Consider the following 23775-nt stretch of genomic DNA (forward strand, 5'->3'; position numbering starts at 1 on the left):
TCCTAACATGCCCTTCTGAACTCTTTTTCCTAATAATAATTTTCCAACCCATAAGTTTCCTATTCTGGCATTTCCACATCTTCCGACCATGGCTTCTAGTACCTCTGACAGAGGTGCTCCTCCCTATCCTTTTGATCCAGGTGCTGTCTTTTGTTTTTAGGTGACAGGGTTCTCCTCTTTTTACCTGTCCTATGAATTATATCTTTAGGCAGTAGCAACAAAAGCTATAACTAAGTAACCCTGAGATCCCCTGCTTCCTTCCTATTGGTATTGGACAGTAAGTTTTTAGCACCCTAGCTGAGGCATACAGGCATTATTTGCATCAAGGATTTGGGGCTTTTGCAGGTAGGAATGATTCCATTAACGAAGCTTTCTTCCCCCTCTCCCCCCTCCCCTCTCTCCCTTCCCTTTCCAGATTAAGGGTTGACCTTCTGGCCGGCTGCTTTCAAGAAAGAGCAGCAGCTGCAGAGTGTGTGTGAGAGAGTGTGAGTCGGGGAGCCTGGATAACTAAGCCACCTGGACTCTTTCTGTGATGTAATAAATTTCAATTTGTGCCCCCCCTCCCCGTGTTTTGAGAGTGAAAATGTAAACAGGTGGCTTCCATAGTCTATGCTAGCTGCTGTGTTGGCAGACCAGTGCCCTGCTACACTTGTTCCTGGGTTTCCCCAGAGTTAACTGACTCAATCCAGATGAATCCAACATCATCTATAGTGAGGATGATCAGCTTGTCCACTTGAGGAATCTGGACTTGTAGGGGTTCAGAGCTATCCTTCCACCCCCCTAATAATAGAGGATCACATATTTTCATCAGAGGTTAGAAGCTGCAATATTGTGGGCAGAGAAATGGTTTTGGAGTTGAGAGGATTGGAGGTGTAGGTTCTGGCTTTGGGTAAGCCAGTAAACCTCTTCTAGGCTTCCTTTTCTATTACTCTCACAAACACTTTCCACAGTCTAACAGGATTACTAGCTGTTCCCTGTACAGAACATTCCACTTCTCTTAGCACAGACTGCCTTACCAAGGAAACTGGCCTTCATGTTACCGTCACATAAAACAACCTAGTGAAGACACACAGACCTCCCAGCCCACTCCTTCCTTCTGAATACTCACGTTGTAAATGCTGGGTTGTATTTTGCACCAAGGTAGTAGGAATACAGGTTGAACATTCCAATCATGAAGGCAACAAACACCATGATGAAAATGACCATGAATTTGAAGATATCCTTCACTGTTCTTCCCAAAGAAATCTGCAGGGGCCCAAAGCTCTCGTTGGCTGGAAGAATGTAAGCAATGCGGGAGAAGCTCAGTACCACGGCTATGGCATATAGTCCTTCTGATATGATCTGAGGGTCAGAGGGCCGCCATTTGTTCCTGGCTAAAAGAAAATTATGGAGGTTACCCATTAGGGAAGAGAAAGGGCCTAGTAGGAAGCAGGGCAGGGTTACTGTGTGTTCATAGCTACAAGGTTCGAGAAGTACAGAGGTTTGATACACAATCTTGAGCGGTCTAGACAGAATAACGGACAGGATACTTTAGAGGGATGAGGGCAAGATGGAAAAGTCACTTAAAGGGAAAACCACTTTAGGCCTTTTCCCTCATCTATCAGACGGGAGAGTTGGATTTAATATTCCTTAAGGTCCACTCCAGTCCTGAATCTATGATCCTGTAAATATTTTCTCATTCTATTACTTAAGGCAGAGAGAAGGTTAATACTATATTCTTCTACTTTTCCTTAGGATAACGGGCAGTGGTAGACAAGGCAAACAGAACCATGGTTATGATATAGCCCAGGATAGTGACTTGCTGTCCAGCTTTGGCCAGGATAATCCCCAATTGTTTATAACTTGTCCTAGGAGGCATCCCAGCTGGGGAGGCTTTGATTAGGGGCTCCCTACATCCAAATTGCAAAGAGGGATGCTTCATTTTAGGATTACTATACCTAAGATTTTTAAACTGGCACGACCATATTTCACCACTAAAATGTAGCTGGGTGGCACAGTAGATAAAGCTCTGGGGCCGGAGTCAGGAAGACCTGAGTTCAAATTTGACATCAGACACTTATGAGCTATGTCACCTTGTTCAAGTTACTTCTGTTTGCCTCAGTTTCCTCAACTGTAAATGGGAATTATAATAGCACTTACCTCTTAGAGTTTCTTTGAGGATAAAATGAGATAATATTTATAAAGCTCTTTGCAGTGCTTGGCATATATTAAGTACTCTGTGAATGCTATTTATTATTATTAAATTTAATCTGTTTAGTAGTATGTCAGTGACAGTTCTGGTGTGGTGGGAAAAGCACCAGATTTAGAGACACAAGATTGGAGTTCAAGGCTTCACTCTTCACTAGATGTGCATTGTTGGGGAAAAAAATCACTGAGCTTTAGTTTCTTCTTTTGTAAAATGAGACGCCATATATAAAGTAATTTGATTCTGTAAAAGAATACTATTATCACTCCTCTGTGCTTTGCTGGAGAATAGAGCTTATTAAGGGGGGAAAAGCACTCTCTTGATAGCTGTGTGAAAGAGCAATGCACCCAGGGACATTTGGGTTGGTACGGGGAGAGAGCTGCTCAGGAGTCAGAGGGCCTTGGTTGGAATCTCAGCTCTGCCAGTGACTAACTAACTAACCTTAGGCACGTCGCTAACCTTCTCTAGACCTCAATTCCTCGTCTATAAAATGAGGAGGGATTAAATGACCTCAAAATTCTATCAAGCTCTAAATCTGTGATGCAAAAATGTAAGATGTTTATTAAGCATCCACTACGTGCCAGATGCTGGGTTAGGCACTGAAGAAACAAAACAAAAGATACAACATGGATCTTGCTCTGAAGGAATTTACATTTTAATAGAGTCAGGAGACCTAGGTTCAAATCCCACTGCGGATGTTTACGAGCGGTGTGACTATGAACGTGGGATTTTAGCTACCTGAACCTCAGATTTGTACCACAAAGGTAATAATTCTAGTACTAGCTCTTTTACACATTGTTGCAAGGAAAGTGCTTTCTAAAAGCCTCTGAGTGCCATATAGTTGTGAGTTATTACAGTCATTATTATTACAGTGGCCTCCAAGCTGCTCTGTAGTGAGCAAATGCTGATTTGAGGACCATACGGTGCTTAAAGAAACCTAGTATTTAGCCAGAAGGGCTCTTGGAAATCATATTGTGCAAAGTCGAACAGAAACAAATCTCTGTAGGCTACACACTGACACAGAAAACTCTAAATTAACATTATCTATATTGTATTGTATTTTTAAATTATTTTGTTAAACATTTCCCAATTATATTTCAATCTGGTTTGGGTTTCACTTGGACATTTTGCAGGCAAGCTGGTAGGCTGCCAGTTTGACACCTCTGAGCCTAGTCTGATGCTCTTATTTTATACATGAGGGGATTAGAATTCAGAAGAATTAAGAGACTTATCCAGGGTCACACAGCTAGTGAGTAGCAGAGCCAGTAGGTCCTGGCTCTTTGCACTTCTTGGGCCAGCCTTCTTCTGCAGTCCCCTGTTTCCTGTGTGACTACAGCAAATATGGACCACTTGGAGGGTCTTCCAGTGGAATGCAAATCTTGTGAGGACAGGGACTGTTTCTTTCTTGTCTTTGTATTCCCAGCCTAGCACAGTACTTTGCACATTGTAGGTGCTTAATAAACACTTCTTGAACTGATTTTAACTTTCAGTGGTCCTTTATAAGTCCTAGGCTGCATATGGAGGAGAGGTGGGGATGGGGACAACAAAGCTGCCCTTTTCTGAGACTCAGGTCCCTAGTGCTCACTTTATATATTTTGTAAAACTAGTGATTGATATTCTGCATACAGAAAGCTGTATTAAAAAATCCCTCAAAAGCACTTATTTACTGCTATAAACATAGTGTGTGTTGATACACGTATGTAAGAAGTATGTCTGTATATAACTGTACTGTATATACAAACTTATGTACATATATTTTCTCTCTATATTTGAATATATATTTCTATATTTAGTGACCTGTATTTTCATCAAGGAGGGGAACTTCCAGTGTAGACTCTCCCTTCACCCATACAAATAGGTAGTTTATTGGTAATTTACATTCTTAGAGCTTTGTCTGGAGCGCTAAGAGATGAAGTGATGTGTCATTGGTCACAAACCTACTAAACTGCAGAGGCAAGACTTGAACCCTGGTTTTCTCCAGACTACAAGGCCAGACCTTTAAACAATTTTCTACCAAGGCATATAATACTTCTTAAAAAAATCATTCTTGTGATTTCAATGGTGAAGAGAACTCCCTCCAAGGAAACTTCTTCTATTAGTACTTATTGCAACTTATCAATCAATAAGAAATTATTAAGCAGTCTGAAACAGTGGATACAGAGCTGGCCAAGCTTGGAGCCAGGAAGACTCGAGTTCAAGCTCTTCCTTTGATGTTCTGTCTCTGTGACTCTGGACAAGTCACTTAACCCCTCCATATTCTAGGCTACTTTCAAAGGCTGTAAGTTACAGAGAAGGTGCTGATTTTCATTAGTAGTAGAGGGTTATCTCAGCGGGGAGTTCTCTATACCAACAAAATCACAGGTTTAGTTATTATCTCTGTTCATACTCTGTGTGCACCAGGTACTGTGTGTAGATGCTAGGGACACAAAAACAAAAATGAAAAAGTCTCCACCATCAAGGAACTTAAATTCTGTCCCTCATATATAAGGGTGGGGAGAACTTGAGGGCCACTTCCCCTTGCTTCTCCCCTTCCCCCACACTTTTAGTCTGTTGTGGCCTTGAGAAATAACCTATGACTTTGACTTTTTCATTAGAGGTGAAGGGAGTGGGGTGAGCCATGGGGATGGGGAACCAGGCATCCAGGCTGGATGTTGAAGCCAGGCCAGGAATTTTGGGCTTAAACTTGGTGGGACTAAAGCTATTTAAGAACTGAGCTAAACTGTGAGACTAATCTTCTTCCCATCCAAGACTGAGACAGTGTGCACATGGGATTATACCCCTAAGGTATTGAGAGGTAACTCTTTGTATTTTTGGTCTTGCTCTATCTTTGAAGTAAATATCCCTTTGCAAAATCTAATGTTAAATGTTAATGTTAAATGACTAAATGGAATTGGAGAACTGCTCCCTAAAATGGGGGAACACAATCAGTGGGGGCTATAAGCAATGAAAGACATCAACCTTCTCTAGCTTGAGCCAGAGAAAAGAGACTCCTTAACCTACGTAGGGTACCCAAGATGCCTCGGGGGGAGTAAAACATAAGAGGCCTGACCATTAGACAGTTAACCTATGTTACATATGCAAAATAAATACAAGACGGTTTTTGGACAGGGAGGCCCAGAAGTTGCAGAGATTAAGAAAGGCTTCAAGGTGGTGCTTGTGCTGAATCTTGAAGGAAACCAGGGGTTCTGAGGTGAGGAAGAAGTGCTATCCAGGCTGAGCCAGAGCAAAGACACAGAGGTGGGAGATATAGCGTTTTGTATGAGGAACAGCAGGAGGGGTCTTGGCTGGGCTGCAGAGTGCAGAAGGAGAGCAATGTATATTGAGGCTTGGACGGCTGTCGGGTCAGTGTGTGAAGAGCTTTAAAGGACAAGGGAGTTCACATTGTCTTCTAGAGGCGGTGGGGAACAACCAGAGTTTCTTGAGTAGGAGAATGACATGATTAAAACTTCACTTAAAGAAAATCATATTGGAAGTTGTGTGGAGGATGGATTGGGACGGGAATAGGCTGATTGTTAATAATAGGTGAGTACTGTTACAATTATCCAGGGGCAGCTAGGTGGTGCAGTAGATAGAGCAGTGGGCTGGGAGCCAGGGAGATCTGAGTTCAAATGTGACCTCACACTAGATGTGTGTCCCTGGGCAAGTCACTTAACTCCTATTTGCTTTAGTTCCCCATCTATAAAATTAGGGCATACTGGAGAAGGAAATGGCCAACCACTCCAGTGTCTTCCCCAAGAAAACCCCATAGATGGTGTAGTGATGGAGTATCAGGCCTGGGGTGAGGAAGATTTGAGTTCAAATCCAGCCTTAGATACTTATCAGCTGTGTGATCCTAGGCAAGTCACTTAACCCTGTTTGTCTCAGTTTCATCATCTATAAAATAAGCCGGAGAAGGAAAAGGCAAAGCAGTCTAGCACCTTTGCCAAGAAAACCCCAAATGGGGTCACGAAGAGTCAGATATAACTGAAAATGACTGAACAACAGCTATAAAATTAATTATCCAAGCTAGAGGTGGTGAAGGCCTGAATGCGGTCATTGTGTACCTGATGAGGAGTTAGATGTGAGGGATGGTTTGGAGGAAGAAATGTTAAGATTTGGCAACAAACTGGCTAGGGGGGGTGAGGAAGTGAGGGGTTGAGGATGAAGATTTGGAACCTGGGAAGAGTGAAAGAATAATAATGCCTTCAAAAGGAAAAGGAAGCTTGGAAGGTTTGGGGGAAAGTGGTGAGTTCTGTTTGGAACCTTCTGAGTTTGAGATGCTTATGGAGCATCCAGTTTGCAACGCGTACCAGGCAAGTGGAGATAAGATGCAGTGCTGGATCTCAGGAGGAAGACTGGGGTGGATATATAGATCCTGCAGTCATCTGCAGAGAGATGATAACTGAAGCCATGAGAGTTGATGAGGTTACCAAGAAGATGACACAGAGAGAGAAGAGAAGCACAGGACAAAGCCTTGGGTTATACCTACAGTTAGGGAATGTGATATAGATGAATTGGCAAGGGACACTAGGTGAGTATGAGAAGAACTAGGAGAAGGCAGTGCAAGAAAAGCCCAGAGAAGGAATAATACCACAGAAAAGAAGGTAGTCAAAAGTGTCAAATTCTGTAGAGAGGTCAAGAAGGGTGATGACCAAGAAAGGACACAGATTTGGCAATTAGGTAATCAATGATGACTTTTGCAAGAACTATTTCAGTTGAGAGATTAGACAAAAAGCCAGATTGCAAAGGGCTGAGAAATAACTGAGAGCAGAGAAAATGGAAGCAATAAATGCCGGTTTGTTTTTTTGGGGAATGGTGGCTCTAAAAGAGAGGAAAAATGTAGGTAGGACAGTAGCTTGAGGAAATGGCAGGGTTTAGTGAAGATTCTTTTTTAAGGATAAAGACTTGGGATTCTTTGTAGGTAGCAGTGAAGGAAACTCCTAGTATAAGGAGAAATTGAAGAGGGGAAGAAAGGAAGGGAAAACAGGGGAGGGGAGAGGAAGGGAGGAGAGAGGGAGAGAGAGAGAGATAGAGACAGAGATACAGAGAGAGACAGAGAGAGGGAGGGAGGGAGGGGGAGAGAAAGAGAGGGAGAGAGAGAGAGAGAGAGAGAGAGAGAGAGAGAGAGAGAGAGAGCAAGAGAGAGAGAAAGAGGAGAGAGAGACAGATGGACAGACAGAGACAGACAGACAGAGACACACAGAGAGAGACAGAGACCAAGACAGAGAGACAGAGAGGGAACAGTCTCTTGGTAAAGTGAGGATGAGATGGGATAGAGGGAACATGGATAAGGGTTGGCGTTGGCAAAGAGAAAGGTCATTTCATTGTCAGAGAGACTGGAGTAAAGAAGGGGAAAATGGAAAATTATGTTAAGTCTTGAGATATAAATATATAGAGAAGAAGGAGCTCATAGGACAGTCTCTGCTTCCTAGGGGGAAGTATGTCAAGGTCCTTATCTGAAAAAGGGAGAGGGAAGGAAAAGTGGGATATTTGGGGAGAGATGAGGAAGTTTGGAACAGCATTTGAGGAGGAATAGAATAGAGAATCATTTAAAGAGGAGTAAAAGGATTACCTTGCTAGAGTGAGGGCCCAAGTTGAGATAGGATAAATTTGTAGTGGACCCAGTTTAGCTTTTTTTGTATGACTTCCTCCAGCTGTGCTCAACAGTAATATGTAGGAATGGAGAAGATGCATGGTGAAAATATTCCATGGTTGGGATGTGCAAAGCATGAGGTAGGACAAAGAAGCAAGGGATTTGATAGTGAAAGCTAGTATGGAGTTGAACTGGTTAACCATAGGGTAAAGACTGAAAAGAGAGGAAAGTAAAGTAAGGGCAGAGGTGATGTCTGAGAAAGTACTTAGAAAGCATTATTAATCTGAGAGAGTTGATTGGGGGATTGAGGGCTTAAGTAACTTGCCTAGAGTCTCATGGTTAGTAATCTTGCAAGTACTTGAACCCAAGGGCCTTCCTCACTCATGAAACCAGTTCCCTATTCACTACTCCACATTGAATTATGAATATTGCATTTTGTCTTTTCTGTTGGTCTATTTTGTCTTAAAATGTGTTGTATGTAATACAAATTAATGAGATGAGTAAAGATAGATGCTACTGTGTTAACCTAACAAGGCCTGGAAGCTGATTTACCTGGATTCTTTCCTCATCTTTAAGAAAAGAACACTTACTTGGCAGGGAAGGGAGGGAGAAATACCCTTTGAATGAGTGGAATCTCTGTGTAAGCTTCTCCTTGAATAAGTAGTAACTGCAAATCAGAGAATCTCAGAGCTGGAAGAGACCTTGGCTGCCAGACTAAACCATCCCTAAATAGAAATTCTCTCTACAATATCCTTTATGTATTGTCATCCAGAGGCACCGCCCTCTTTGAATTTTTTAATTACTTAAATATGAAGAAGGATTTATCACCTGGGGCCCAAATCTATCTAAATTTAAATTCCTGATCCTTATGTCAGCTCTTTAAACACTTTGAGACAGTGATCATGTCTCCCCACCCCTCATCCCTGTAAACCCCCCCAAATCTTGTTTTCTCCATTTACGTTAACTGATCCTTATATGACACCATTACCAATCCTTTCATTGATCTGGTCACACTCTTTTGAACGTGCTCCAAGTTGTCAACACCTTTCATAAAATGTGAATATAGCTGTCCAGATATGGTATGACCGGGGCAGAGAATGATGAGTGGAGCCTCTAGGGACGCTATTAATGTCTGAAGTCACGTGATCTTTTTGCGCTGTTTGGCCACACTGTTGTCCATATTAATAATGTAGTCAATAACTTCCTCTCTCTCCGACCCCCAACTCCCTCCCCACTCCTTGCTTTTAAGTTGATTGGGACTGTACAAAGCCCTATAAATATGCCAATAAATACCCATTTTTCTTAATTTTCAAAGCCAAACTCAAATCAAAAAGGGAGAAAGAATTCTTTGGTTAACCAAATATCAGTTTAAACTGAGACCTACTTATGAATAAATACAAAATTATAGCTTATACTTGCTCCTCTAAGTTTAGCTAGTGTAACTGAAGGCCCATAACCCTGAAATCCAGACAGAAAGGTGGAAGGAACAAATGGTAATATTTCTAATAACTCCCTATCTCTGGATAAATTACCCGGTACAAGATGGTGTCTTGCTCATACCAAGAAAATGACTCACACCACATTCGCAAAAGTTGCTCTTACTGGTTGATTAAGAAACATCGATTAACTTAAAAGATTTAGAGCTAGGAGGAATGTTGGAGGTCATTTAGTTTAATCTCTTCATTTTACAGATGAGGAAACAGGCCTGGAAAGACTAAGTGATTTGTTTGAGATAACATAGAGAGTAAAGCAGAAAGAGCAATTAAATGGAGACCATCTGATTCTAAACCCAACATATTCTCTTTTCATGGTACCACATTTAGAACAGAAGGGATGTAAGTTCTTTATCTGTATACCCTCAGCACCTAGACCAGTGCCTTGTACATAGCAGGTGAATGGTTATTGTATCCTTGGGGTCATTGAGCCCAACTCCCTTTTTTTTTACGGAGGATGCAACTGAGGCCCAGAGAAGGGGAGGGCCTTGGAGAAATATGTTGCTTCACCAAGATCCAAGCCCAGGTCTTCTGACTTCATCTCTACTACATTGGATGATTTCTTTTTAGAGCTATTTTACTGGGTCAGGCTTTATTTAAAAGAAGAAAAAAAGTAAAATGAATAACATTTGATTCTTCTGGTAAGATCTGCTTCTGCTTGACCAGCCTTCCGTGAACAGTCTGAGATAAATGGGCTGTATCAAAGGTCTCCTAACAACTTCCTGGACCATAACAGCTGATGAGATATTGGGGATGCCTGAGACTGGGACTCTGGAGATTTGGATTCTTGTCCTCGTTCTCCCAGATGATGAGCTGTATAACCGCGGGAAAGTCTCTGAGCCTCAGTTTCCAGCTCTGGCATTTTATTACTCTGTAACTGTGTAACCTTGGGTTGTAAAGCACCCTAGAGAAGGGTTGAAAGTAAATACGGTATGTCCACCAGAGGGCACTCTTTACTAGATATTGCTGCAAAAGCCATTTTAAGAAAAAATAAATAAAATAAAGAAAAACAAGCTTTCCTTGGGCAGATTTAGTACAAACAAGGAAAACTTGAGTAATAATACTGTCTTCTGGGGATAGTCTTAACCTACCCACGATGAAATGTAATTCACCATCAGCCAGCGGCACTATGTTCTGAGCTGTGTTATTAATAAAAAGACAGGTTTTAAGGCACCAAGTACCCTAGCCTTAGGGCTTTTACAGCTTCCTCTGGTGAACTGAGCACACTAAACAAGGATAGGTGAATCATGTTTTAAGGAAGTCTCCATTTGCAAACAAGCCAGTAGCAATAGGCATTGTGGAGAGATCTATCCTTTGAAAAAAATCTGTACAGGACCTCTTTAAATGGTAAGCTTCCCTACAACATTTAAAATGTGATTCATTTTATGGAAATTTGATTAACAGGCACACTGACTGGGCATAATGGATTTTTGGATTGAGAATTTGTGCTTGTTTTTACTTTATTTAGTTATTAGAATTTCCAGGCCAAATAAGCTTCATCATAGTCAAAGGGGAGCATTTTATGCTCCTACACACACTTCTCTCATTGGGAACTTTCATTGGGTCATTATGGCTTTAGTCAGGCTCCCCCAATCCTGAGAATTTGGGGAGTATGTGACCTTTGAAAAATTGTAGAACTTAAATGCTGAAATGGACCACTGAGACCATCTTGTCCTACTCTCTCATTTACAAGTGGGGGAAACTGAGGTCCAAAGAGGAAACCATTGACTCAAGGTAACACAGCTAATTGCTTGGTGCCACAGTTGGGACCTGATTCTCTAGGTCAATGTCCAAAGTGCCATACCACTTTGCCTCACTTTTCCAATTACTATAACTATTACAAATTAGGGGCAGCTGGATGTTGCAGTGAACAGAGTGCTAGACCTTGAGTCAGGATTCAAATCTACCCTCAGATACTTACTAGTCGTATGACACTGGGCAAATCACTTAATCTTCGTCTCAGTTTTCTCATCTGTAAAGTGGGGAAAATAAATGGCATCTACCTGTCGATGTTGTGAGGATAAAATTTATAAAGCATTTTGCAAACCTTAAAGTACTGTTAATATTATTGTTACTTAACTATCACCTGCCTCAATTTCCTCACCTGTAAAATAAGATTAATAATAGCACCTGCCATCCTGGGTGGTTGTGTGGGGTCAAATGAGATAATATTTGCAAAGTGCTTTGCAAATATAAATGATAACTGACATCACTATGCTTCTGGATAGGAACACAGGTGTCTGTGAGGGGGAAAAGGAGGTCTAGAAAGAGAGAACAAAAGTGTCGTCATCCAAGTAAAACCGTCTTTCCTAAAGAGAGGAGATCTTTGTGTTTGTTTGTTTGCTTGTAGAACACTTGTGATTCTCCTCCTCATTTTCAGCTTGCTGAATTGCACATACTGACCGAATCTCTTTGTGGCTGTGTGTGAGGGTGTCTTGCGCACAAGGGGCACAAGGCAGATCATTAGAAGAAAGGCTCTTTACTCAGGATGGGTGTGTGTGTGTGTGTGTGTTTGCAATGAACACAAACAAGAGTGATCATCACTTACTTTGTAAAGCACTGCACTTACAGTATCTCACTGAATCACAGAATCTAAGAAGAATCATAAAAATGCTTCAGCAGTGTAGTTCAACTCAGCCAAGAAGCTCAAGTTCTCTCTATTGACATGTGCTCAGCTAGCCTCTACCTTAGAACCTCATCATTATCTGAGCTGCCCATTCTTCTTCTGGACAGCTCAAATCACTAAGAAGTTTTTCCTTCCGTTGCACCTAAATCTGCCTCCCTGCAGCTCCCTCTCACCCACTGCTCCTACGTCTTCCTCCTGGGACTAAGAAAGACAAGTCTTCATTCTTCCACAAACCAGCCATTTCTTTCCTTTTGGAGCCTCAAAATGCACTTGTGAGAATGGTAGTGATCCCAAGGATTATTGTCCCATATTACAGATGATAAAACAGTACAGAGTCTAAGTGACTTGCCTGGGTCACACAGCAATCAATTACAGAACCTAGACTGAAGTCTTTGGCTTCCAAGGACAGGGCCTTTCCCACTGTGCCACACATCCCCAAGCTATGAGTCTAGCTATGATGTCTTACCATAGGTAAAGTAGGCCACTTCTGGGGGAAGAGTAACATTGTTGAGGTTATCATCCTGTACATACTGATCCACATATAGCTGGGCTTCACTGGCTTTTAGAAAAGCCATGAACCTTGCTGTGAATGAAGCTACAAAGATGGACAGCATCCCAAAATCCAGGAGATTCCACAGGTGCATGACATATTCTCGAGGTCCTTCTTCCCAGATTTCCTTGCATTCTGACCAGATCATCCCTAAAGGAAAGAAGATTTACACAGAATCAAAGGTTCAATTTCATTTTTAATTTTATCGATAAGTTGGGAACAAAGGTAACCATACTACAAGTAAAATGTAGGAATGCTTTGCGTTAGGGATGTACAAGGTTGCTATAATATTCCCAGTTTCTTCTCCAAAGCCTAAATCTAAAATCAGAGACTTCTATGGTTAGTTATAAGAGATATATGGGAGACCATTTAGTTCATCCCTCTACCTTTGGATCAAGTCAGTTGATGCATATAAGAAAAATATAGAGATAGTTTACCTGGTGATTCTATGTATAGATTGTTGTAGCTGAGAGGAACTTAGGATTTAGAGCCCAAAGGGACCTCAGAGAACATGTAGTCTAACTTCTCATTTGACCTGAATTGGGAAGCAGTTTGCCTAAGATCACAGAGCAAGTCAGTGGCAGAAGACTCAACATTTCTTGACTCTCAGTTTTCTGTTCCTGTTACATCTCATTGTTTCTTCCAATAAGCACTACTTTTACTTCTTTTAATAAAATTAAAATATCTTATGCCAGGGATTAGAATTAGTTTAAAAGTGCCTAATGCACAGAAAAGATTGTGAATGCTTTAGCCCTATAAAGTGTTTTATTTGGAAAATGGAGTGCTTCCTTGGAACTCATATTTTATATTATAGCTTCACCAGTGGTGGGATTCAGCTGGCTCACACTGGACAGAACCAGCACCTAATTTTAGGTTCAGTTCCAAGAACCAGTTGTTAGCGGGGGTGGGGCCTGCGCCCATCACATCATCGGTGGGGGCGACGCCTTGGCTCCATTCAGTGGAGAACCAGTTGTTAATTCATTTGAATCCCACCACTGCACTAAGTTTGTTCCAAACATTTTAACAGTTGTCATGAGGAAGAAAGGTTAGATGTATCTTGTCTGACTCTGGAGGGAAGAGCTAGGGGTAGTGGATAGAAAGTACAGGAAGTTTGCTTTTGGCTTAGAATAAAGAACTTATTAACAACAGTCATAAAACATGCTCTGAACAAAGTGATTTCCCCTTCCCTTGAGGTGTTTAGGAATAGTCTGGATGATCCCTTCTCAGTGTTGTTGGAGACAGGGGCTTTAGACTTCTCACAGGATTTGGGCTAGGTCAGGTCCCTTCCTACCTTCACAGCCTTTCATAACAACACAGCCCTTTGAGACTTGCAAAGCACTTTTTACAATTGTTATCTCAGAACAACCCTGGGAGGTAGGTGTGAAACAGTAAGGCAATAATAACAACGTAGATGATAATTGTCAAAATGCCTATGCGGTTCTGTATCGCAAAGTGTATGAGACTCTCCACGTAGAAGGTAGAAGAAGTAAACCGTTTATTCAGACACCAGAGAACCATATCCCACAAGCCATTGATCCAGTCAGTCCGCTTCATCATAACAGCAAGGAACCCAAAACATTCAATACACAATATCACGACCTGGAGCCTCTCCATCCCAAACCCTCTCTGATGCCCTGCTGGGGTCTTCCCCAAAAGAAGCTCACAGTATAGCTAAGTGAGCCTGTTCAGTTCTAACAATCACAAGGGCCGCCATTAGTAGCCATAACATCTCTCTCTCTCTCTCTCTCTCTCTCTCTCTCTCTCTCTTTCTCTCATTTCCTGTGACATAACTTCCTTTTCCTGTAAGAAAGCTCCTCCAACCACATCTGTCTTAGGCTTTCTGTGACATAAGCAGGTCACATGGCCTATTAATGGGCAGGAAAGATCTTCAAATTTAAATTGCTACTACAGGGCGCTATTACTATCTTCAATTTACAGATGAGGGGGCACACAGCTAGTAAGTATATGAAGCAGTTTCTGAGATTCTGTTTCTGTTTCTTAGTAGAATCTCCCTTCTTAATCTCCTTTATAACAATATATTCAACACTGACTGCTTTGTTTACAATATGGAATATTAGCCTATCTCAAAGGTGACTGTGTTGGATTTGAAATCTTGCTGGAGACAATATAGGGAAAAACAACAACAGAACATATGAACCTAAGAGAAATAATGATTTAACAAAAGAAAGCTGGACTTGGAGTCACAAGATGTGGGTTCAAGTTCTGCTTCTCCTGGTCAATGTCAGTTATATGATTTTAGGTGAGTCATTGAACTTCTATGAGCCTCAGTTTCCTCATATGTCAAATGGAGATGATGATAACCCTTATACTCCCTACCTCACAAGGTTATTGTGAAGAAATCTATGACAAGCATTTATTAAGCACCTACTATTGTTCCAGGTGACTCTGGGGATAGATGCAAAGACAAAAGTGAGGCAGTCCTTGCCATCAGGGAGGGGCTATTTTCAGATAGCTTACCTGCTATCTGAAAACACTTTGTAAACTGTGAAGAGCTGAACATCAGATTCACAATTACAATACCTATAATTTGTTAGAACCTCAACAGAGGCCTTTGAAGGTGCTGAGACCAGCAAAATGAATTCTTAAGTTGGAACTGTCTCTGCCTGATTTGCAGGAGCAACAAATTCACTAACCCTTCCTCTTATCCAAAGAAATGAGACCTTCTTTGCTGCCATTAGGGACAGCCCATCACTACCCCTCTGATAGTATACTTGGCCCAAATCAGCTATTGATTAATCAATGCTTCTTTCCCCTCTTCAAGTCTTTCCTTTTCATACAGAGAAGGATCATTATAGAAAAGCTTTCATGGTCCCACAGTTTCCATGGAGAAAAATAATTGTGGGTCTCTTGTTTGGTGAAAGCACTATTTTTGCTTTCAAATGACCTCTGAAATATGTCTGTGTTTAGGAAAATAATAACTGGTCCTAAAGGCCGTGTAATTGGAATCACTAGGAATTGCATTTATCAAAGAGAAATCACACTCCCAAGATGATGTCTGATTGCTTGCTTCACCTTATTCCCAAACTATGGCATTTTCCTGGAATTGCTGTTACCTTCCAAGTACCCATATCATTGGCACGCATTTAAAAGCAACAGAAAGTGGACCCAGTTCCATCTATCATGTTAGGAAGACAAGGTGAATTGGTCATGAAGTTATTAATTAGAATTGCAAATCATTTATTGAAATTGGACAGTTCAAGTTCATGACCAAAGTAAATATACCTAGGAGATGTTCCCTCACTGTGCATAGCAAATTGCTTCCTCAGCTGTCTAACTCCACATTGGTCTTAAAAAATTAAATATTAACTAACCCAGCCTAATTTAAATTATTTCAAGACTGTAAGTGAAAGGAACCCAGGCCCCAGGGGCCGAGCAGCAGGAATGTTTTAATGAAAAAATAAATGTGTGAAATTAAGTACTTTTGCTGAGTAAAATGAGCACCCTGCTTACAAACAGCCATAGGAATTCTCTGCCATTTCAGGGTTTCAGGTCAAAACAGTCTGTCCAAGCTGGGCTGCCCAGCCTTCCTCCCTCTAGCCTATCAATCAGAGTGCCTCTGAACACTGAAGTGATGGTGACACAGCAGGGTAACAGATGCTGTGTACTCAAGCACCCTGTTGGGAAGGCAGCAGCTAACCAGACCCTTGGCTTTACATAGAAATTGCTGACAGTCCTAGACAGGCAGTATCAAAAGACTGAAGGTCACTGACCATTCACTAGAGCAGCTTGCTCAAGCATGGGCAGGGAATGGAAAAGGGTAAGACATATGAGGGGCAGTAAGCAGCGAGTGTTAGGGTAGAAAGGAAAACAGAATCAAGTAACAGGCTCATTTTCTGCTACCATAGAAAATGTCATTTGAACTCAGTGAGGTCTGTATATATGACAGGGAGAGGCACAGTTGGGTTTTTAACTAGGTAGAATCATGGTGGGAAATGAGCATGATGTGCATTTGTGCAGAGAAGGTGTGAATACATTTCCAATATATAGTAGCCCAAAAGATTTTAATAGGTAAATACCTCTTCTCCTGTCATCCTTTGCATGATTTCCATCTGATCTCACAGGATGACAGATTTAAAGCTAGAAAGGACCTTTCAGGTCTCCTACTCTCACCTCCCATTTTACAGATGAGGAAATTGAGGCCCAGAGAATCATCTAGTCCAGGGGTGGGGAACCTGTGGCCTCGAGGACACCTGTGGCCCTATAGGTCCTCAAGTGCAGTCCTTATGTGAAATTTGAGTTCAGCCAAAGGACTGCACTTGAGGATCTAGAGCAGGGCCTACCCACCTTAGGATTTTATTGAGACAATAAACAATATATTTTGATTTGCCATTTTAGTGAGAGCTCTGCGGTAGGGCTGCTTCATTTACTACAGAATTTATGTAAATTTCTGTGCTTATAGACAGGCCGCGTAAATCACCCTGTGGGCCACATGCACCCTCTGGGCCACATTTTGGGCAGCCCTGACCTAGAAGGCCACATGTGTCCCCCCACCAAGGTGGCAGGTTCCCCACTCCTGGGCTAGCCCTAGCTTAGGTGATAAGTGACATTTGAACCCACATAATCTATTTCTAAATTCATCTCTATGGTGTCGCATTTTATAGATCACAGAGCAAGATATTGTGAGAACAGGAAGTGTATTGACAGTTGAAAAGTTAGAACATAGATATGTTGGGCGGTAGAAAATGCTTGGGGAAAGATCATCTTCAGGGGAGGCACAAGGATCAGGGTAAGAGAATAGCTTACTCACTCTTACCCACCATCTGGTACCTACCTATTTTAGGTAAAGACTTGTGCTAAGTAGATATCAAGAGAAGGCACGGGATAATGGCTAGAGAGCTGGCCTAAGGGTCTGGAAGGCTTGGTTTGCATTCTGTCTCAGGTGAATATACTGGCTGTGTGACCCTGGGCAAATCATTTAACTTCTCAGTGCCCCAGACAACTCTCTAAAACCAAAAGATGCAGAGGAGGCTCTGATCTGCTACGAAAGCCAACAAAAGAATAAACCCAAATCAAGTGCCAAGCTCTGTTGTTTCTATAATGCTAAAAGACCGCAAGTCCCGCTCCCTAAATTTGGAGCCCTGGGACAAAACCATGATTGTCTTTGAGGGAACAAGACAACAAAAATGTTGCATCCTATTCCTTACTTATGAATTCAGGTGCACCAGTACTCCTTCTTAATATCATCCGATACTGTTGGACCGCCTAATAGAGGAGAAATGGCTTCTAGCTAAGCTCCTTTTAACATGAATGTCTGATCCACATTAGGACATTCCGACGCATAAAGCATTAAGTACACTATTGAAAATTACTTATTGCATGTTTGAATACAGGGTAGTTTCAGACTTAATCTTCAATAGAAGTGATTGATCTCCCAAATTAAATATTGTCTTTTGTTTTTATGAACTTTTTTTTTGATAGGACCTATGATTTTAGTGGTACACAAGTGAAGAAACCTCCTCTACTAAGGCAACCTTCTATGTCTTGAACTGCAAGTGAGCTTCTTGAGGGCAAGGTCTGTTTTGTATCTCTTTTTGTATCCTAGTGTTCAGCACGGTGCTTGGCTCATAGTAGGTGCTTAATAAAGGTTTGCTGATTGGTCGATTGAATCCCAGAAGAGTTGCCTGGGCCACTTAGAAACTGATTGTCAATCATTAAGTGCCTACTATGTGCCTGGCAGAGACTGTGCTAAGTGTTGGGAGTACGAAGAAGGCATGACAGCCCCTGCCCTCCTGGAGGTCACAGTCTGATAGAGGCAGACAGTTTATTAAAAAACAAACAAAGGAAAATAAAACTGAAAAGGGGTGGAGTGTAAGTAGAGGTGGAGTACCCAGCAAGGGGAATATGATGAGATCCTGCTGCTAGCGTGGGAAATAATCTGAGATTTGAGTTTCAGGGTTGACTTCATCTTGTGGAATGATGAGTTTCTAGAAATTATGAAATCCAAGAGGTTAACAGGGTGGGAAAAGATGTTAAGTGACTTTCCTAGGGTCATACAGCCAACATATTGTAGGGGTGGGACCTGAGGTCTTCCTGATTCAGAGGCCACCTCTTTAGCTTTATACTAAGTTTTAAAAAAAATTAATGTGTCTCAATCTTTGATGTTTCAAGCTTCTAACCTATAATTTACAGGGTTCTATTTTCATTTTTCTTTTTATTCTGTCCTCTTGTCTGCGTGCCTGGCTCTGGTTCCCTCCAACTCCACTATTCCATCTAGGATTCTCTTTATGGAAATGTTTCTATGACATCTCTTCCCTGCCTGCCTCTGCTCCAGGATGGAGAGAGAGATTGGGAGGATGAGCATTCAGTTTTAGCAAAAGAGCAAGACACACTGGGAATAAAGCTGATTGTCTGGAAAGCAGATCACGTTCTGTGTTTCTAAAGAGCTGCTCACAGCAGATTGCAGAGAAGCTTTAAATGGCTCCTGTGATGGTACTGTTCTGGGCTAAGGAGACACAAGCATAGCTAAGGCTTCACAGTTTGGATTAACTCCCTCCTTCCCTTCTCCCCCAGCCAAATGAAACAACGAGCTTTGCAGTCAAAGCCCCAATCCATAAATTTCAGCACCTGCCCCTTCTTACTGCTTTATAACAATGCTAATAAAACCACAGTAATAATAATGGTGTTTTTAATGCCTGACACTTAAAGTTTACAATTAATTACACTTTACAGTTATGGTTGGCATTCCTAGTAGACACAAAGAATGTTAGAGCTGGAAAAGACCTTGGAGAGCATCTGGTCCAAGCATCTCTTTTCTTAGAAGGTCAGACAGTCCCTGAGAGGTAAAAATGTGTCCAGCATCCATCACAGTGCCTGCTATAAGACATAGCACAGTACCTGGTACCTACTGAGTTGAACTGAACTGAACTAAATTGGATTGAATCAAATGATTTACTATTTGGTGGAAGAACCAGGACCAGACTGACACCTCCTGATTGCCCATCAGTGCCCTTGCTGAAGCAAATACACATTTCAGCACTCAGCACAGGGCCAAGTACACAAGAGTTGCCTAATAAATGCTTATTTATTGAATGATTGAATATATAGCATTAAGCAGAAGAGAGGCACTATGGGGATAGGAGATGTAACGGATAGAATAGAATCAGAGAGACTTGGGTTCCAGCCCAGATTCTGATAAATACTGACTGTGGAGACCTAGGAAAGTCAGTCAACTCCTCAGTTCCCCAGGCAAAATCTCTAAGGCAACAAATTGTAGACCAGTTGCGGATCTGGAATGAGAAAAGATTCCTCCCCCAGAATTTCCCATTCCAGTGATATCACAGATCCAAACTAAAGAAACTCCTCCCTCCTCCCTATATCACCCTGTTAGATTTTTCTATTTTTCTTGTTGCATCAAATTTTCAGCACTTGGGCATCTATTTGAGGAAATATTTTCAGGTTTTCTATAGGAAATAAGCTGGAGGGACTTCTGCAAAAATATCATTTTCATGGGTGACCTGCTAAAATGCAATACAGAAAGGGTATCTGCAGTCTGATCACTGAAAGGTTTCCAGAAGAGCAGTATTCCCACACATTATTCTCAGGGCTTTGTCTACAGCAGACATACCAAATTAATGAGTTTCATTAAAAGCTAATGGAACCACCTCTAAGCCTCTGTTTATAAACAAGTTACAAGGCACCAGGAGACTCTGGGAATTGAACAAGCTAAGCCGATGGATGGATTGTCAGGTGAATTCAAGTATTTCCCAAGATTCTGGGGCTTTCACAAAAAGCATGTAACTACCCATACACTTCTCTATCAATCAGCAAACACTGAGTATGGTCCTACCATGAGTTACTTCTGACACATATGAGTGGCGAGACCCTGTGCAACCACTTAACCTGAGTATTCTAGGCAAAACTTTCCATCTTGCAGAAATGGTGCTGTCCTGCAATGGTAGAGGAAGGTCCTCATGGAGAACTCCTGATACTTAGAAAACCGAAGGTCCAATCCCTAACCTTTCTACTATGGTGTAGACATTGTGAATACAAACACAAAAGTGATATAGTCCCTGGCCTCAGAGCACTTACATTCTTTCTACTTCCAATCTAGCTTCAGAAGGTGATGTTCCTGTACTAAACACTTGAAATTTGTTTGCTTTGAGCTCCTTTTCCCCTCAGTATCAGGGATGGGTGTCATTGAGCCACCCAGCCTTTCTCCTGAGGTAGCTTAGTATGGTGGATAAGGTGCTGAACTTGGATTAAAATCTAAGTTAACTTTTTGCTTCTGACTTTTATATGACCATGGACAAGCCACTCAACATCTTTAAGCCTCAGGTTCCTCACCTGCAAAATGATGATGATAAAAGCTTCAGTACCTGCTCCACAGTCATCTTGTGAGAGTCAAATTAGATAATGTCTACAGACTGTGATGCATTTTATAAATATCATTTGTTTTTATTTGCAATCAATGCCGTTCATTTGTGAGAACATTGATTGTATCAGGGATTATTATGAACATGTAAAAGTTTGCTTTTGGGCAAATAACCCTCATTTATAGAACAGATAAACACCATGATATTTAATCATCTAAATGGTACAATGTCCTAGCAGATGCGGGAACTGACAAGCATGTTGTAGGTACAATCATCCTCACTAGGTCTTGGATTTTTTCAGAAACACAGACTTTTCAAGCTGGAAGAGACCTTAGAAATCACTCAGTCTAACTTTTATTTTGTAGCTGGAGAGATGGAGGGGGGAATAATAGTCCCAAAGTCACATGGTGACTTGGCAGGTATCAGAGCCGAGTCTTCTGCCTCTTTGTTCCAGGCTCATTCTGCTATAATTTGAACCATACAACTGAACACTTGAAGATTAACTGTTCTGTGTTATGTTTTTCTGTTTCAGTCATTCGTTTTGAAAGTACATTATAAACCTTAAAGTGAGCAAGAGGCAAAGCATAGACTAGAATCCAGGTTTTCCATTTCCTGGTCCAGTGCTTTTTCTACTAAGCTAGGCTGCTTCCTATGTATTGACATCATCATATAATATTAGAGGTGGGAGGGATCATAGCCTCAGAGCCAGGAGGGACCAGAGACTGTCCAGTCAAATTACATATAAACAAGAATCCCCTCTATTACCTGCCTGACAAGGTCTGTTCGCCCTGCCTCTATATGAAGACATTTAAATGTGAGGTAAGAAAAAAAATGAAACAAGTAAAAACTTCACATTAATGGGAAGCTTCTTGAGCACACTAGTGGAAGACAGGTGAACTTGAACTCAAGGTGTGTGGAGGGGAGTAGCATGAGATAGAAGTAGAGAAGCAGGGCAGCATCAGAATGAGCAGAGGGTGCTTATATGGGAGGTAAAGGTATTTGAACTTTACTTCACAAGCAATAAGGTCCCTCTGAAGTTTTTTGAGTTTGATACTACTATATCAGAGAGGGAGCACAGAGCCAGGAAGATCTGCTTCTGAGACAAACTGGCCTGGTGATCCGAAGCAAGACAATTCTTAGTGCCCCAGGCAACTCTCTAAGACTAAGTATCAAAGCTGGTGCTGACCCGCATTGATGGAGAGACTTTCCTAACCTGGGAGTTCTTTATACCAAAGAAATCATAGATCCAGCCTTATCCCTATGTTGTTGTTCAGTTGTGTCTGACTCTTTGTGACCCCATTTGGGGTTTTCTTGGCAAAAATAGTGGAGCTTTTGCCATTTCCTTCTAGAGCTCATTTTACAGATGAGGAAACTGAGACAAACAGAGTTAAGTGACTTGCCCAGGGTCACACAGCTCGTAAGTGTCTGAGGCCCGATTTGAACTCAGGAAGATTAGTCTTCTGACTCCCAGGCCCAGTCCTCTCTCCATAGTTGCCCATCCCCATCCCCATGTCCAATGAAAGAATTGTCTCAGGAGTATGAAGGATGGATTGGAATAGGATGAGGCAGAAAGAGGAATGATCAGGTCGATTTTTGCAGTTGTCCAGGCAAATGGTGTTAAGGGCCTGTGCTAGAAATAGAGAGGAAGGGGTGGATTTTAGATTTATTATGGCACTGGAATCAGTAGTCCTTGGCAACTGAATGCCATGTCAGGGATGAGATGAAGAAAGAATTGAAGCTAACTCCCAAAACTGTGAAAACGAAAATGGAAACTGGGTAAATGTTAGTAGTACAGGAAAAAAGTGACATCACATAAAAATATTTGGGGGAAAGGTTGTAGGCTCAGTTTTAGATACATCAACATTGAAGTCCTGGTGGAGCATCCCCATGGAAAAGTATTGCATGCCATTGTCAATGTAAGTCTAGAGATCAGAAGGGGCTGGCACTATAAATTAGGAATCATCTTCATGGAGGTGTTGGAGGTTAAAGCTATGGGAGTGAATGAAATTACCAAAGGAGATAATAGAAGATAGCCAACTTCCAGATGTTGGCATCCTGGAATAATGCCCCATTGGCCTTATGCTAGTTATAACTTTAAGTAGTAAGAAAGTTCATTGTACTGTAACAGCAGAGATACAATGAGCTCCATCCTAACACATCACATTTGTGTTCTAAGAACACAATGACAGGCAGGCAAGTAAGAGCCCCTTCAGTGAGGGATGCTTCTCTGGTCTTGGGATAGTCCATTTTTAGAGGGCTTTACACATGATGCTCAATTCTTATAATCTCTTCCCCAAGCAGTCTTAGCTGCAATAAATAAAGAGCTCCATCAGGCACCAACGAAACCCAATAGTAGATGAATGAATGTGACCTTCAAGATGCCAAGGGTACTCATCTAAGAAAAGTGGAGTAGGCAGTTCCTTTATGAAGAACTGGATTAGGGTAGAAAGACAACTGAGACAGTGATGTGCCCACTCTCATGGATCTTTCCTGTTTAAGAGCCAACAACCCTCTTCCCTTCCTCACTTGTCTATAGGCTTGAGGTTGACATTCCCCTGCTTGACGTTTAAGGCCCTCCATAATCTGGTCTCACTGACCCCACCCAAACTCGTTTCCCAGTACTCCCAATTTACCTTCTCAATTTCAGCTAGGCTTTTCTACTATCCAGGGATTATAAAGTCGTGTTTCAGGACAATAATTCCTTCCCACTTTACCTTAGGGAGGTGTTACTTTCTTTGAAGTAGCAGTATTTTGATCACATCAATGTCTTAAATTTCTCTAAAGTCACTCTATACTAGAATAATGACTGATATTTTTATCATATGCTATTGGTGCTGGTGTGGAGTACTGGTAGAATCAATGTTTAAACTGAGGTTCAAAGAAGAAACATGATTTCCTAAGTTCATGTGGGTAGTAAATTCCAGAGCTGATATTTGTGCCTCTGACTTTTCATAGCGTTTGGATGAAAACGCCACTGGAGGGCTGAGAGGAACAGGCCACAAAGTACTTTCTTGCC

General features: G+C 41.6%; 1 protein-coding gene across 1 annotated transcript in view; it reads right to left on the reverse strand.

Annotated features, from left to right (window-relative positions):
- Positions 1 to 23775, reverse strand: part of TRPC7 (transient receptor potential cation channel subfamily C member 7) — a 262789-nt gene that overhangs the window by 68905 nt on the left and 170109 nt on the right. The window contains exons 6-7 of the mRNA XM_036749698.1: positions 12343 to 12576; positions 1109 to 1373 (exon numbers count right to left, since the gene is read on the reverse strand). Of these exons, the coding sequence (XP_036605593.1) occupies positions 1109 to 1373; positions 12343 to 12576 (499 nt within the window). The remainder of the gene's footprint in view (positions 1 to 1108; positions 1374 to 12342; positions 12577 to 23775) is intronic.

This window comes from Trichosurus vulpecula, chromosome 3 (assembly GCF_011100635.1).
Source record: "Trichosurus vulpecula isolate mTriVul1 chromosome 3, mTriVul1.pri, whole genome shotgun sequence".
NCBI classification, from domain to species: domain Eukaryota; kingdom Metazoa; phylum Chordata; class Mammalia; order Diprotodontia; family Phalangeridae; genus Trichosurus; species Trichosurus vulpecula.